At 26.3% G+C, this 15,180-nt stretch overlaps 9 protein-coding genes across 9 annotated transcripts, besides 1 other annotated feature; 4 read left to right on the top strand and 5 right to left on the bottom strand.

Moving 5' to 3' along the window:
- Nucleotides 1-638: 638 nt before the first annotated feature.
- On the top strand, nucleotides 639-2,321 carry EHI_160750 (cysteine surface protein, putative; the record flags this gene model as incomplete). Its single annotated transcript, XM_001914166.1, has 1 exon — nucleotides 639-2,321. One exon carries the CDS (start codon nucleotides 639-641, stop codon nucleotides 2,319-2,321), a length of 1,683 nt encoding a protein of 560 aa, XP_001914201.1.
- A 470-nt stretch (nucleotides 2,322-2,791) lies between these two features.
- Nucleotides 2,792-2,927: a repeat region.
- A 384-nt stretch (nucleotides 2,928-3,311) lies between these two features.
- Nucleotides 3,312-3,770, top strand: EHI_160740 (ubiquitin-conjugating enzyme family protein; the record flags this gene model as incomplete). The annotated part of the gene is made up of 1 exon (XM_647841.1): nucleotides 3,312-3,770. One exon carries the CDS (start codon nucleotides 3,312-3,314, stop codon nucleotides 3,768-3,770), a length of 459 nt encoding a protein of 152 aa, XP_652933.1.
- A 124-nt stretch (nucleotides 3,771-3,894) lies between these two features.
- EHI_160730 (uncharacterized protein) lies at nucleotides 3,895-5,298 on the bottom strand (the record flags this gene model as incomplete). Its single annotated transcript, XM_643984.1, has 1 exon — nucleotides 3,895-5,298. One exon carries the CDS (start codon nucleotides 5,296-5,298, stop codon nucleotides 3,895-3,897), a length of 1,404 nt encoding a protein of 467 aa, XP_649076.1.
- A 282-nt stretch (nucleotides 5,299-5,580) lies between these two features.
- Nucleotides 5,581-8,286, bottom strand: EHI_160720 (exosome complex exonuclease, putative; the record flags this gene model as incomplete). The annotated part of the gene is made up of 1 exon (XM_643983.1): nucleotides 5,581-8,286. The coding sequence occupies one exon, from the start codon at nucleotides 8,284-8,286 to the stop codon at nucleotides 5,581-5,583; it is 2,706 nt and encodes a 901-aa protein (XP_649075.1).
- A 382-nt stretch (nucleotides 8,287-8,668) lies between these two features.
- Nucleotides 8,669-9,415, top strand: EHI_160710 (ribonuclease, putative; the record flags this gene model as incomplete). Its single annotated transcript, XM_643982.2, has 1 exon — nucleotides 8,669-9,415. The coding sequence occupies one exon, from the start codon at nucleotides 8,669-8,671 to the stop codon at nucleotides 9,413-9,415; it is 747 nt and encodes a 248-aa protein (XP_649074.2).
- A 600-nt stretch (nucleotides 9,416-10,015) lies between these two features.
- EHI_160700 (rodhanase-like domain containing protein) lies at nucleotides 10,016-10,738 on the bottom strand (the record flags this gene model as incomplete). Its single annotated transcript, XM_643981.2, has 1 exon — nucleotides 10,016-10,738. One exon carries the CDS (start codon nucleotides 10,736-10,738, stop codon nucleotides 10,016-10,018), a length of 723 nt encoding a protein of 240 aa, XP_649073.2.
- A 375-nt stretch (nucleotides 10,739-11,113) lies between these two features.
- EHI_160690 (uncharacterized protein) lies at nucleotides 11,114-12,754 on the top strand (the record flags this gene model as incomplete). Its single annotated transcript, XM_643980.1, has 1 exon — nucleotides 11,114-12,754. One exon carries the CDS (start codon nucleotides 11,114-11,116, stop codon nucleotides 12,752-12,754), a length of 1,641 nt encoding a protein of 546 aa, XP_649072.1.
- Nucleotides 12,755-12,852: 98 nt separating this feature from the next.
- Nucleotides 12,853-13,476, bottom strand: EHI_160680 (uncharacterized protein; the record flags this gene model as incomplete). Its single annotated transcript, XM_643979.1, has 1 exon — nucleotides 12,853-13,476. The coding sequence occupies one exon, from the start codon at nucleotides 13,474-13,476 to the stop codon at nucleotides 12,853-12,855; it is 624 nt and encodes a 207-aa protein (XP_649071.1).
- Nucleotides 13,477-14,479: 1,003 nt separating this feature from the next.
- EHI_160670 (alcohol dehydrogenase 3, putative) lies at nucleotides 14,480-15,148 on the bottom strand (the record flags this gene model as incomplete). The annotated part of the gene is made up of 1 exon (XM_001914165.1): nucleotides 14,480-15,148. One exon carries the CDS (start codon nucleotides 15,146-15,148, stop codon nucleotides 14,480-14,482), a length of 669 nt encoding a protein of 222 aa, XP_001914200.1.
- Between the last annotated feature and the right edge of the window lie 32 nt (nucleotides 15,149-15,180).

Raw genomic sequence — 15,180 nt, 5'->3', positions numbered from 1 at the left:
TAAATGAAATAATAGAAGAATGAATAAAATATGGCATATTTATATTGATAGAAATACATTCATTATCACAACAATGTCTATAAGTATAATTAAATTAATGTTGTTAAGATTTATGTCATTGTCATCTTCATACTATTTTAAAAATGATTCAAATAGAAATAATAACATAAAATACAAAGAAGATAGAATAATAAAATAAAGAAGAAATAAAATAAAGATAAATAAAAAAATAAAATAAAATAAAAGAAGAAATATGAAATAAAAGAACAAAGAATGAATTACATGAAATAATACAAAAGAAATAATACAATAGTAATAATAAATTAACTGAAGTAATCCAAATAAACAATAAAAGAAATATAAACAATTATTAGAAATTGTTATTTATTGAATTTCAATATTCAAAATAGATTATTGTTAATTAATGAATGAAATAAAACAGATAAAAGTGATATACTGACTATGATAATAGTATTTATAACGAAGAACTGAGAGAATGGATTGAATGTGAATATGGATATTATCTTAATTCAACATGTGAATGTAAGAGAAATATGAGTGGATGTATAATTGGAAATGAAACACATTGTTATCAATGTGAAGTGTGATATGTCAATGAAAATGGAGAATGTCAAGGAATGAATAACTGTAAAAAGTCAGAAAGGAATTATTGTTTAAAATGTTCAAATGGATATAAAATAGAAAATAATACATGTGTTAAAGATGAAGAAGAATGTTATTATGAAGGAAATGAATGTGTTTCATGTTCAAATGAATATACATTAAATAATGGAATATGTGAAAGTAAAGAAAATAAAAATGGAAAGAATGAAGAAATATATTGTGAAAATGGAAAATACATCAAGGATAATAAATGTATAGAATGTACAAAATCAGCAATATGTAATTCAGATGATATTGAATTAAAATGTAAAGACAACCAACAATTAGATAATAATACATGTATAAATGAAACACGTGAAGAAGGAAAGATAAAAGATCAAAATGGAAAATGTAATTCCAATATTTCAAATTGTTCAAATGAATCATATGTTAATGGAAAATATGTTGAATGTTTAACAACATATTCACTTAATTCAAGTAGAGAATGTATTAATACAACAATAAATGGATGTGAAGAACAAAACATATATGGATGTAAACGATGTTCAGATGGATATTATTTAACAACAAATATGAAATGTTCAAAATGTGATGATAATTGTAAAATATGTTTTGGTTCAGCTATATATTGTATGAGTTGTTCTAGTGATAAATATTTAAGTAGTAATAGAACATGTCAATCAAATAATGAATTAAATAGAACATGTTTACAATTATTAGCAGATGGAAGTGGATGTGGAATATGTAATAAAGGATATCATAGAAATGGAAAAGGATGTTTAGAATGTGGAGAAAAATGTGCAACATGCAATCAAAAAGATAAATGTACAACATGTGCAGATGGATATTTCATGAATTGGATAGGAGAATGTAAATCAATAGACGAAGTTAAAGGATGTAAAGGAGAAATAGATAAAGAATATGGATGTAGAGAATGTTCAGAAGGTTATTATTTAATAAATAAAGAATGTTCAAAATGTAAAGAGAATTGTACAAGATGTTCAATAAAGAATGAATGTAATAGTTGTGAAAATGAATATGTATTAAAAAATAAAGAATGTATTTACTATTTAGATATTAATAAAGGTAAAGAAGTAAAGAATAATAAATGTTGGAAATGTTCATTTTGGTATGGAACGAATGAAGAAGGAAATGAATGTAATAAAGAAGTAGTATGGTGGATGATAATGATAATTGTCATTATTATAGTTATTATCATTATTATAACAATTGTAATGATAATAATGATGGTTAATTACATAATGAAGAGAAAAGAAAAGAAAGAACGAGAGAAAACAACAATATTCAAAATAACACAATCAAATATCAAATTCATATCACTTGGAGATGGAATATTAACAAATAAGAAAGAAATTGAACTTCAAGAAGGAGAAGAAATTAAAGTGAATGAAGAAATAAGAGAATTAATTTGTATTGGAAATTCAAAGAAAGAGAAGATGAAGATACAAATAAGTAGTAAAGAAGAAAATGAGAAATATTCAATTAGAACAAACCCAAATGTCATTACAATTGAAGGAGGATATGCATGTGAATTTGAATTATTCATTATAATCAAATGTACAACTAAAATCAACGATAAAATAATAGTCATTGGAGAAGAAATTACAGAAGAACGAATGTATTCAAATAGAGTTGATAGAAGAAAAGAAAGAGCAACAGGTGTGAAAAGAGAATAACAATGAGAAAGAAAAAAATAGAAAAAAAGAATTAAGAAATGAGCCAAGAAATAAACCAAAACTATAAAAAATAAAGAACATTAACAAGTCAAGAAGAAAATATTCAATAAATGAAAATTAGATAATTTAGTGTTAATAGAATTGTCATTTATTTATTGATTAATGGATATTGATCAAATCATACATCATTTAAAAGAGTAATTAATTTATTTTCTTTGTTGTTTAGTTTTTCTTATTGTTGTGTGAATAAATCATTCTTCTTTTGTTTTACTTCTTTATATTATTAGCTTTTCATTCTTCTTCTTTATCTTCTTCTTTGATGTTTATTTTACTTTTAATGAACTTTCTTCCTTCTTTATTTATTATTTATGAATGAATATATCATTCTTATTATATTATTATTTCTAATTTCATTTATTATTAACTTCATCTTTTATATCATTTTCTTTTGTTATTATCCTTTACAATACCTTACTTCACTCTTTGAATTATTAACTAATATATTTCTTATTAAAATACATCATCATAATCAGATAAAATAATTGATAATTCAATGTTTAATTTTGTATTAGTGTTTATGTTATGTTTCAGACATCCAACCTTCGAACTATATAAATAATATTATAAAATAAAAAGAGACAAATCAAACCATAATTAAACAAAATTAAATGAACGAATATTTTCTTATTATCAACAATAAAAATAATCTACAAAATGGCTATTTTTTGTTATTGACAAACAACTCAGAAATACTTTGTATTTAGAAAAAATTCACTAAAAAAAAGAAAAAACAGGCTGAAAGTTACTAATTAATGGTTTTAAAATACTTTTGATAAAAAATTTTTAAATCAAAAATAAACATCATTTCTTTCATTTTAACTAATCAATTAATTAAAAATTGTTCTTATTTGAAGTTTTCAGAGAAAGGAATTACGTCTGACCACGTTCGATAAACTAAAAAAGGAAGAAAAAGAACTTAAAAAAAACAAAATGACCAAAAGAATTACTGGAGAATTTGCCAAACTTCAAAAGAATAAAGAAGGTTGGTTTACTGTTGGAACATATTCAGATGATATTTATCAATGGAAAGTAATAATTAATGGACCAGAAAATAGTCCATATGAAGGTGGAAAGTTTGAAGTTAAAATCACCCTTCCTAAAGAATATCCACATAAACCACCAATGTTAGTTGTAATGACTAAAGTTTATTCACCAATTGTTAATCCTGAAGATCATACTATTTGCCATCCAATTCTCCAAACTGATAATAAACCAGGAAATTGGGCACCTACATCATCAGTTTATGAAGTTCTTGTTGCATTTAGAAGTATGCTTGGATCACTTTCTACTGATCATGTCTCAGATACTGAAGTTGCTCAAGTTCTTGCAGAAAGACCTGAGGAATTTAAAAAGACAGCCAGAGAATGGACAAAGTTATATGCTAAATGAAATAAACATATTTAATTTACAAGCATATTATTATTTGTATTTATTATTCTTTTTTTTATCAATCAGATTTAAATAATTATTTATAATAACACTACAATTATTTGTATTATCATAATTTCTCTTCTTACAACTCCATATTTTTAGCTTGATACATCTCTTTGGTATTTTGAATACATTTCCCTTGTTCATTACAACTAAACCCTGACCGACAATAACCACAAAGATGGGTACAGTTAACATGACCAGAATTAAGCAACTGATAAGGAGGAGTACATTCCTTTCCATTACAAAAGTAATTTTTAGTGTCACAAAAAGACTCTGAATTTGTTTTATTTTGAACATCTAAAATAACTTGAAGAATATCCACTATAATAGAACCTGATTCAAATTTATAATAAATTGCATTGTTTGTCTTTGAACATCTAGTGTTTCCAATAAATACAACAAGCCGAATAAAAACACAGTCAATTGAACCCCCACATTTATTACAGTCTTTAGTCTTTGAAGTACAATCAGAAGTAGTAAAAGGAAGTTCTGTTATATTGAATGAATGAAGCTGACAAGCAAAATTTAAAGAATAACTAGGTGAAATAATTACAAGTCCTCCACGAAGAAATTTATAACCACTATTAACAACTAATAAAGACGTGTAAGATTTGAACACTTTATGAAAATTAAATGGAGAAGCCATTTTATAGCCAATAAAAGTTGTTGGAGAAAAGTATAAAGGTAAATTATTTAGTACCTCCATTCTATCTTCTAAGAAGAATCTTTTCCATTGATATTTTTGGTCATAAGAATTTGAACTATCTTCTGGAAAAACTTTTTCTGTTGGGAACCATTGAAAATCTACACTAAATGATGGACTTACAAAAGCGTTTGGAACAGAGCTTTGAAGTTTACCGATTTGAGTTAAATTAGGTTGATAAAAAGTAAATTTTGTGTCGCTTAGGGTAACTAAGTTTAATCTATTTACTGAATCCAAACAAACAGTAAAGGTTCCATTAATATTTATATTTATTGTTGTAGTGTTCCATGTCATATAAATCAGAACTTCTGTATTATATACGGGTATAATATTAGAACATCCATTTTCTCTTTGAAGTACCACTAATTGAACTGGAAGAGTCTTAACAGGATAAGGACTCATAATAACTGGAATAAAAGTACTTTCAAAAATATTCCATGAAAGTAATTCATAAAGACTACGTGAAGTAAGTATTGTTCTATTTGCATCATCTTCTGTAATCCCATTAGTATATTTTGTTTCGTAACAACCCGAAAGAAAACAAATTGCTTTTTGTCCATTTGCACCAGTAAGTTCTAACTGAACCCCACAATAAGGAAATTGTATTTCTCCAACTCTATCATAAAAAAGGTTTTTATGAACAAAACAAATTTGTGGATAATAATTATTTTCAACATTTAATTGTCCATGACCTAAATAACAATCAAATGAAATATAAGACAATCCTGAAACGCTATTTAAATTTGTACCAATATCTTGATATTTTTCAATTCTCATCATAGACTATATGTGATATATTAATATATTAATTATTTATTTTATCTTAAGAAATATTATGTTTGAGATAAAACAAACTGCTTTTCTAACAACACCTAAAACATTAATTATAAATGTAATGAAGATAAACATTCAAGAATTTTTAATTTTATAGATTTTCTCTTTATAAAATATTTAAAATTCTTTTGATTATCAAAAATTGAAATGTGTAATTTATTCTATAGCTTTTTTGGACAATTTTTATTTAACAAAAAAAAATAATTCAAAAAAGCAGTCAAAATTAAATTATTCCAAATGAGGTTGTGTCAATTTTAAAACTGGTTTCAATTGGAATTCATTACTCTTGTCAATACTTAATATTCCTTTTACTTTATCAAATATTCCAAATTTAATATTCATGTTACCAAGTGTATTTTCATTTTCGTCAAATACCATTCCATATTTTTGATCAATTAATACAATTACTTCTAATCCATATTGTGGAATATTAATTATAATACCATTCTTCATAACTTTAATTACATAACCATCAACAGCAACTTCTTTATCTTTGAGGAATATTAATGTATACATTTGAGTTGATGCTCTTCCAGCATGTTGTGCCATTGTATGTCTATGATTAATATTATCAGCTATTTCTTTCATTTTTTCTTTTGACATAGTTAAATCTATTTGGTCAAATCCAATTGCTTGTGCAAGTAATCGATGTACCATTACATCTGCATATCTTCTAATTGGTGAAGTAAAATGAGTATAAATTTCAGCTGCAAGACCATAATGTCTAAATTCATTATAAGAAAAATATCCACTAGAGAAGTATTTTGCTTGTTGCATACAACGTGTTACTAATATTCTCATAATCTTTCCAATAATAGGGTCTTCATTAGTTCCACATTTATCCAATGATTCTGAAAGTGCTTTAGAACTAGAAAAATCTAATGACTTTCCTTTATGTTTTAATACATTTGCTAACCATTCAAAAGTATGTTCATCTGGTGGTGGATGTCTTCTTAACATAGCACAATGAGGAAATGCGTCATAGATTTTTTTAGCTACCCATACATTAGCAAGAAGCATATATTCTTCAACCATTGAATTGGTTTCATATGTTTGATATTCTTTAACTCCAATTGGATTAAATTGTTCATCTTTTTCAATTTTAATTTCACTTGAAGCCAACATTAATGCTCCTGCATCAATTCTTTTTTGTTTTAATTTTTTAGATAACATTAACATTGCACGTAATTGTTGAGCATATTCACTTTGATTACTCTTATCATCAATTACTGACTGTGCTTGTCCATATGCATATGCTCTATATGAATGAACAATTCCTTTATGATATGTACAATTAATAACATTAGCATCTTTATCTAATTCCCAAACAACAGAGAATGTTAGTGTATCAGTATTTTGTGTAATTGAACAAATAACTTCGGTTAATGGTTTTGGTAACATATCAATTCTTCTATCAGCTAAATAAACGGTTGTTCCTCGTTTAGCAGCTTCTTCATCTAATGCTGTATGGGGTTTAACAAAACATGATACATCAGCAATATGAACTCCAATTTCATAATTGCCATTAGGAAGAATTTTACAATGTAAGGCATCATCAATATCAGTACATCCTGGTGGATCAATTGAACAAACATTTTCTTTTCTAAAATCACGTCTCCCTTTAAGGTAATCTTCAGTAATTTCAAATGGTAATACTGGAAGACATTTAAGTACAATTTCAGGAAATTCATAATGGGGAATTTCATGAAGTTCTAAAATAGCTTCTGTTTCACTTGCTTTATCTCCTACATTACCTAATGTTGCAACATAATGACCTGTTGGATATTTTGATGTTGTATCCCATGCATCAATTAAAACAAGAATTCGTTGAGAAGCTAATTTAGCAGGGTCTCTAGCTTTAATTCTAATTGGTGGGAACCTTTTATCTGTTGGAAGGAATAATAAATTAGTAGAATAACTACCACTACTTTCTTGTTTAATATAACCAGGTAAAGGTTTCCAATTTCTTTTAATAATACCAACTATTTTTCCAGTAGGTTTTCCTTCTACTTCCATTGCATTATCCATGTGAACAGTGTTGTTTATTTCTTTTTCATTCTTTTCATAATCATTATTAATAGTATGTGACTCTTTTTTCCATTGGTCTTTAGGAAGTAGTTGTAATGCAACAATATCTCCTTCGACAGCTCGATTAATATCTTCCAATCCACTAACTAGAATTTCTTCCTTTTCTGTGGTATAAACAGTTGCTTCTTTGAAGTTGAATCTATTCATTCTAACACTTCCTTGGACTAATTTTTTCTCAGAAATTAAACGAGTTATTTCTTCTTTTGTTAGATGATTAGGATAAAATACTGTTGTTCCTTGTGATGTAATAGTATCAGTAATTCTATCACGTAATGTAGTATCGTTTGGGTAATATTGTTCAACAAAATCAATGAATGTCATTGCATGTATTCCTGCATTAATATAATCTTCTTTTAATTCTTTGGAATTAGTAACAAATAATACAGATGAACCATTTAATGAATAATGTTTATTTAACCAATTTACAGATGTAACATAAGCTCTAAAATCTCTATGAATATTTGATTCTTCATTTTGTGCAATGATATAAGTCTCTCTAAAAAATTCATTTAAAAATAAAAATACAGCACGGTCTTCATTTGCAATAATATTTCTCACCTTTTTATAAATGGACTTTGAATTGTTTGCAACATAATTTAATGCAGTTTGAGGAATAATAAAATCTGTTAAACTTTCTGTTTGTAGTGCATCAATTTGATTAAGTAATACTGTATGATCAAACATAGCGTATTGTGTTTTTCCAATTAATGGTAAATTTGTTTGGTTGCAAGTAGCACATTTTCTTAAACCACAAGCAATGTCATCTCTTAAGTAGTGTTGCCTTACAATCTTTTCACATCGTGATTTTCCTTTCACAACATATTTTACTTCATTTACACATTCCATCTTACTTTTTGTTTTTTTGCAGTTTATCTCTTTTTTTTAATTTTTAATTTTTTATTTTTTATTAATAACAATTATTAAACCCTCAATTTCTCTTTAAAATTGTTGAAGGATAAATGAAAGAATATCTAAAATAAATTTAGTGAATGTTAAGTGGAATAATTGTTATTAAAAAAAAAGAGAAAATAAAAAAAAAAACTAAAAACTAAAAAAAAACAAAGCTTGACATAGGAATTAAAAAGAATTTTAACTCAACCGATAGAATTGTATTTTAAAGCTTTGAGAAATGGTCAATTACAAGTCAATAAATTTTTAATAGTTAATAGTTAATATAATTATAGTTTCATAGAACTATGAATACGTGCCAGAACTGAAATGATTCATGATGTTCTATTTGATTGTTTTAGCCACATTAGCATTAGCCAAATGTTCACACAAGAATTTTGGGTTATGTTCTAATCATAACACTGAAGTTTCATATGATTATATTCTTCATGTCCAAACATGGGCTGGACAATTCTGTAAAACACAATGTTGTGATTTACCAGAAACTACAAGAGCATTCCATGAAGGTTTTACTATGCATGGATGGTGGCCAAATTTTGTAAGTGGATATCCATCATGTTGTAAATCACCATATACTGATGCTCAAGTTTCTAAGTTAATTACAGGAAACTTTAAAGAACAATTATCATACAATTGGCCATCATTAACAAAATGTAAATTCTTCAATTATGAATATGATAAACATGGAACTTGCTTAAGTGATGTTTATAACGGATCTACAGGACCAAAAGATTATGCTACTGCTGCAATGAATATTCTTATTAAACATGATATGTGGAAATTATTTAAGGCTAATGGTGTTAAAGCTGATGGAGCAACTAGTTATAAAAAGTCATGGTTAAAAGGATTAGTTGCTAAAGAAATAGGTGTTAATGATGCTGTTTATTTCACTTGTAATAATAAAAATTTAGCTGAATTAAGACTTTGTACTATGGTCACTACTTCAACTAAATCTAATCCACAATTTATTACTTGCCCATCTGCTGCTTTTAAACAAGAAACCTGCGGTGATAATATTGTTTTCCAACCACTTCCTTCCTTATCAAGTACAGGATGTGATTACTAATTTCACTTTGATGATTTTGATTAAGTTTTTTTTTATATTTTAACTAAAATTCATTTAAAAGATAAAATGGTAGGGTATTATAACATTCATAATTCTTAATTATTTTCTTTCTGGTTTTCAAAACATTCATTAAAAATTTTGTATTTGTTCAAAATGAAATATAAATTATTTTAGCAGTTTAACTAAATCAATGAAAAATAATTAATTATCCATAAAAATGAATATAACAAACTAATTATTTTCAAAATAATTTTATACTATTATCATGAAATTATATATTTTTGTTGTTATAAATAAATGATATTAAACATTCTTTTGAATTAATAAATCTCATAAAAGAAGTATATTTTAAATGTTTTTTGTTTATTCGATAACAAACACAAGTAAAAATTTTTGTTATCTTTATTTTTGTTCATTTTTTAGATAAAAAAATGAAGTATTTATTAAATGATTCTTAATTTATTCTTTCAGAAATTTTAAATGTAATTTATTGAGAAAATTATTTAATAAATAAAAGTAGTTCATACATTATTCTTTCTTTAAAAAGAATAAAGAAGAACATCCCCAATTAAATCAGTCAATTTATATATATTTTATTTTTTAAGAAAATAATAAACAATTTAATTTGTTTACTATTTTATAATTAGTACAGATTTTATAGTATAATAACATTCTTTCAGAATATCTGTAATCATTCATTTCAACATAACTTCCTTCAATACAGCTAGGATTTAATGAATATAATTCATTAAATCCACCTTCAAGTAAATATACTTCTTTGAAACAACTTTGTTTATTTCTTACTAAGTCAAAACGTCTTAGCTGACGAGCAAGACTAGGAGCACGAGTCTTAGAAAATTCACAATAAAAAATGATAATACTTTGCATTCTTAATATTTGTTCTAAGTTATTTTTAAGATATTCAAATAATAATCCTGGATTCCATAAATTTAAAGCACCTATAACATGTCCACCTTCATATTCGTAAGGATAACGACAGTCAACAACAATATTATTTTTAGTTAGATATTTAAGAAAATTTTCAACTGAAATAGTTGAAATTTCTTGGCTGCAGTAAAAAGGTTGATGTTGTGCATTGATAAAAGGATTTATTAAATAAACCTCTTCTTTCTCTTCTATGAAAAGTTTAGGTGCAGATTTACTTCTCTCAATTTTTTGAGAAGTATAAAATTGAACTTTCTCAGAAGAAGGCTGTATTGACTCATAAAAACTTGATGAAAAAGTTAGAGCTGATATAAGTCTTTGACTTTTGATGGTTTTTTCTGTATTATTCATGCATCTCCTTGGTTTAACTTGTTTCATGAGGAGATTCCTTGAATGAACCATTAGGGTTTTATTTCCTTTAATTTTGTACAATTCAAGATCTTATTTGTTTTTTTGATTTTATAGATTATCTTTGACGTTTCTTTTTTTTAATAAAAACAAAATCATAAATAATGTTTTTAACACCATAATGTTTTTTAAAAGAAATTTAATAATTCCTTGAAAATAAAACAATTAAATAGTATCAATTACAAGAATCAAATAGAATGTGACTGACAGTTCAATTGTTAAAAACATTCAATTATTATTCATTATAGTTCTAATGCAACTCTTGATTTTGGCTCATTAAAAAATACTTCAAAACCCTTTTCGCAAATGAAAAATCTATTCATTTTAATTTAAGAAAAACCTTAAATGAATATATCCCAACATCATACTGAAGAAATTCTCCCTACCACTTTTACTTCCTATGAAAAGTATTGTGATGAGCTTAATAATTTTCTTAGTCAATATGAATATTTGTTTGTAGGGAATACTTATGATGAAAGTCATGAATTATTGTCTGTCACTAAAAGCGTTCATTGGATGATAACTGATCATTATCGTAATCTTCCAACTGAATGGATAAAAGAATATTATGAACCATTAGAACATTATCTTAAAACACATCCTGAACATTCAAAAGAGGTTTATTGTTATATGATGAATATAACAACTGATATTATGCCATCTGTTGTTCTTCCACCAAAAGTTGATAAAGACATAGTAAATTATTTAGCCTCTAATTATCCTTTACCTGTTTCTCTTCAACAATTTATTGATACTTGTAGAAAATTAACACCAACATTTAAAATTGCTGAAATGGATCGAATTCAAAACCCAACTACAAATAGTTGGTTTGTCGTTAACATTAAAGGAAATTCTCAACCAATTGATTTATGTTTAATGAAACAAAAGAAAAAATATGAAATTAAATTACTTGGAAATGAAATTATTGAAACAGCAAAAAAACAAGGAATTTCTACAGTGGTTGATGTTGGTTGTGGTAAAGGGTATTTAACTGAATATGTAGTTTTAAATTCAAATCTTCGTGTTGTTGGAATTGAAGGTAATGCTGAATTTACTTCAAAAATGGAAGTTAGAGTTAATATCATTGAACAAAAGAAGGCAAAAGGAAAAGAATTAAGTCGTGCAGAAGGTTATACTGCATTTTTAACTGCTCAAACTACTCCAGAAGAGTTTAAGTCAATAGCTAAATTAAAAGATGAAAAAGTGATGTTAACTGGACTTCATCCATGTGGAGATTTAACTCCAACACTTATGAGATTTTTTAAAGCAATTCCACAAATTAAAACAGTTTGTATGGTTGGATGTTGTTATCATAAATTAACAGAAAATCCAAAATCATTATCAAGATGTTTTGACCAGAACCAAGATGAAATTGTCAAAGAAGCAGATAAATATGGATTTCCAATGAGTCAATATTTACTTCAAGGTGAACATAAAATTAAATTTCATTTATCACAATCTTATGTTAGCTCAAATTGTCATCCAGAGTCTAAAACAAGAAATGAGTGGTTCTATGAAATGAAGATGCAATCTTATCGTGCTGCATTAGAACTTTTTATTCATATCCATTTACCATCATTTAATGAAATTCATTATACAGGTGCAATCCGTGAAAAACATTGTTCATCTTTTGGTTCTTATCTTGTAAAAGGATTACAAAACATTAGACGACATGCATATACTTGTACTTTTAAAAACCCAAGTTATAAAGAAGTATTAATTCAATGGATTGATGAATTTCTTAAAACACCTAACGCTATTCAACAATGCAATGAATGGTATAAATCTATAGGAGCATGTGATGAAGTTCTTTTCCAATGTATCCCATTCATTTTATTACAAGCACGACTTTCTCAAGTTCTTGAAGGGTTTGTATGGGTTGACAGAGTCTTATTTTTGAAAGAATTTTGTTCTTCTGTAAGTTGTAGAAGATTATTTCATCCATTTATTTCACCACGGGGTATTTGTATAGTGGCACATAAATAATCATTTAATTGATTATTATTTTTATATTTACAAAAAAAATTAAGGGGGTTTGAAATTGTTAAACAAATAAAACAAAAAAATAAATAAATTTAAACAAATTAATTATGTAATGAACAAGTGATGTTGAAAAGGGGGTGTAAAGATAATAACGTTGTATTATTTTGGTCTATATAAATACTCCTTTCTTCATTAAATGAATTAGCAAAAAAGGACATAGCATTTTTACCAAGAATAACCATTTCTTCAAAGTTGAGAATTGGCTTTTGTTCGAAGAATATTGTTTCTATTCTTTCAAATCTAAAAGTTTTCATTGTTTTTCTTGAGAGTTTAGAATTGAAAAAGTATGACTTTTCTAAGAGAATATCAAACAAGAAGTTATGGATAAAGGTTCTTCTATTCTTTTCATATCTTCTAATAGCACTATCTCGTTTCATCCCTTTCTTTAAATTCAATTCGAAGGCTGGACGACATACATTCTCTGCTAATTCTCCTAAATTGATTGTTTCATTTGGAAAAACAAGTGATTGAACTAATGGTAAAGTTGCAGTGACAGTTGTTTGTTTTCTTGGATATTCAAGAACAAATCCACAATATGGGGATAATAATGTTAGAAGAGCAGTAACTTGGAAAGTTTCAATATCTTTCATTTGTCTTTTATTTTGCATATATTTAAGTTGAGCCTCTCTCGGAATAGGTATTTGAATTCGTTTTCTTTGTTGCATTTAATAGTAATTTGATGAATAATAAAATCAAGATGAATTGTTTAAATAATTAAATGAACGTTCAATAAAAAAAATCTTAAATTAGAATATCGTTAATTCTTTAAAGAAATTTAACTGTATAGATTCTGAAATTCATATCCGTCTTTATAAATCTCGTCAGTTTTTCAATACATTTGAAACTATATTTAGTACTTATTTTTCGATGATAATCGTATTAATGTCTTTTGCCGTATTTCTTGGTGCATTAATAGATTTTTTGTATTTGAATAGTTCTTTTCATTTTTTTTCTTTTGTGCAGAAATTCTACTGGAATTTTTTTAATACAACCCCAAGTTTCTTTTTACCTTTTTTAGTCTTTTTTTGAAACGAGGCAAGTTACTATTTTGGGCTTAATCTTACTTGATTTGCTGGCAAGTTGGAGTTAATTTAGTAATCTGTATTAATCTTGAATATCCATTTTAAGAGCCTTTTATCTTCAATAACCACTATTATTAGTCAAAAAAGATAAATGAATCTTCTTGGCAACCAAATTGTTTTACAAAACCTCTTAAAATTTTTTTGCGGTTGATGGAATTGTCGTGAAATTATTCCATTTTTGTGTAACACACAAAATAACAGAACTAAAATACCCTTTTATTATTTTCTCTTAATATGTTATTTATAACGAAAAATTACTAATGAAAAAATTACCAACTAAAATTTACGACGTTCAACAAAAATTAAACTGATTTTAGGTTATCCTCAAATAAACCAAAAGAAATGAAAATATTTACAAATTTAAAAAAATATGCATGAGATAATAATTAAAATTTACGAAAATTATTAGTTTTTACGACGAATTTTTTGTTTTATTTTCATTTTAAATTTCGACATTTTATTTAGAATAACATGTTCAATACCCTTCTCTGTATTAAGAAAACAATCTTATTTGCACTTTCAAATGAAACAAAAATGAGAAAAAAAAAGAAGACAAGAAAATAAAAATAAAAAGAATAAAGCAAAGTTAGTAAATATCATTTAAGATAGTAAGACAAGCTTTAGAGTCAATGTCTTTATAGACACCACAAGGTCTTGAATCAAACTTTTGAGCAATTTGATCAAAGAACTCTTTTCCTTTTTCCCATTGAGAAAGTCTAACCTTAGCACCAATAGATAAAAAGAAATTTTCAGTAGCAGTAATGGCATCTTCTGGTTTAGGATTAGGAATACCAAAGACTTGTTGTGCCATTTGAATTAATTTCTTTGCGTTCTTTTCTTTGTGGAACCTCATAACACCAGGCATAGTCATTGCTAATGTTTCACCATGAGCAAGACCATAATAGGCAGTAATTTCATGACCAATCATATGAGCACCCCAACATTGTTCAACTCCACATGCAAGAGAATAATTTAAAGCAACTGTAGCAGCATAACAAAAAGTAGCACGTGCTTGATAATCATAATGGTCTTTAAGAGTAATTGGTGCAACTTTCATAAGAGTACGCATAACTGCTTCTGCTTCACCATCAGTAACAGGATTTTCTTGATAATGTCCAATATATTGTTCATAAACATGAACAAATGAATCAATAATTCCATTTCTAACTTGATTGTCTGGAAGAGACATAGAATGACATGGATCAACAATAGACCATTTAGGAAAAACACTCACATCTTGTCCTGCCATTTTCATATTATCACTTTTTCTTGAAATCACAAATCCAC

This window comes from Entamoeba histolytica, genomic scaffold (assembly GCF_000208925.1).
Source record: "Entamoeba histolytica HM-1:IMSS scf_1104750518713 genomic scaffold, whole genome shotgun sequence".
NCBI classification, from domain to species: domain Eukaryota; phylum Evosea; order Mastigamoebida; family Endamoebidae; genus Entamoeba; species Entamoeba histolytica.
Note: the sequence above shows the minus strand (reverse complement) of the source record. Positions and strands in the feature narration are given on the sequence as shown.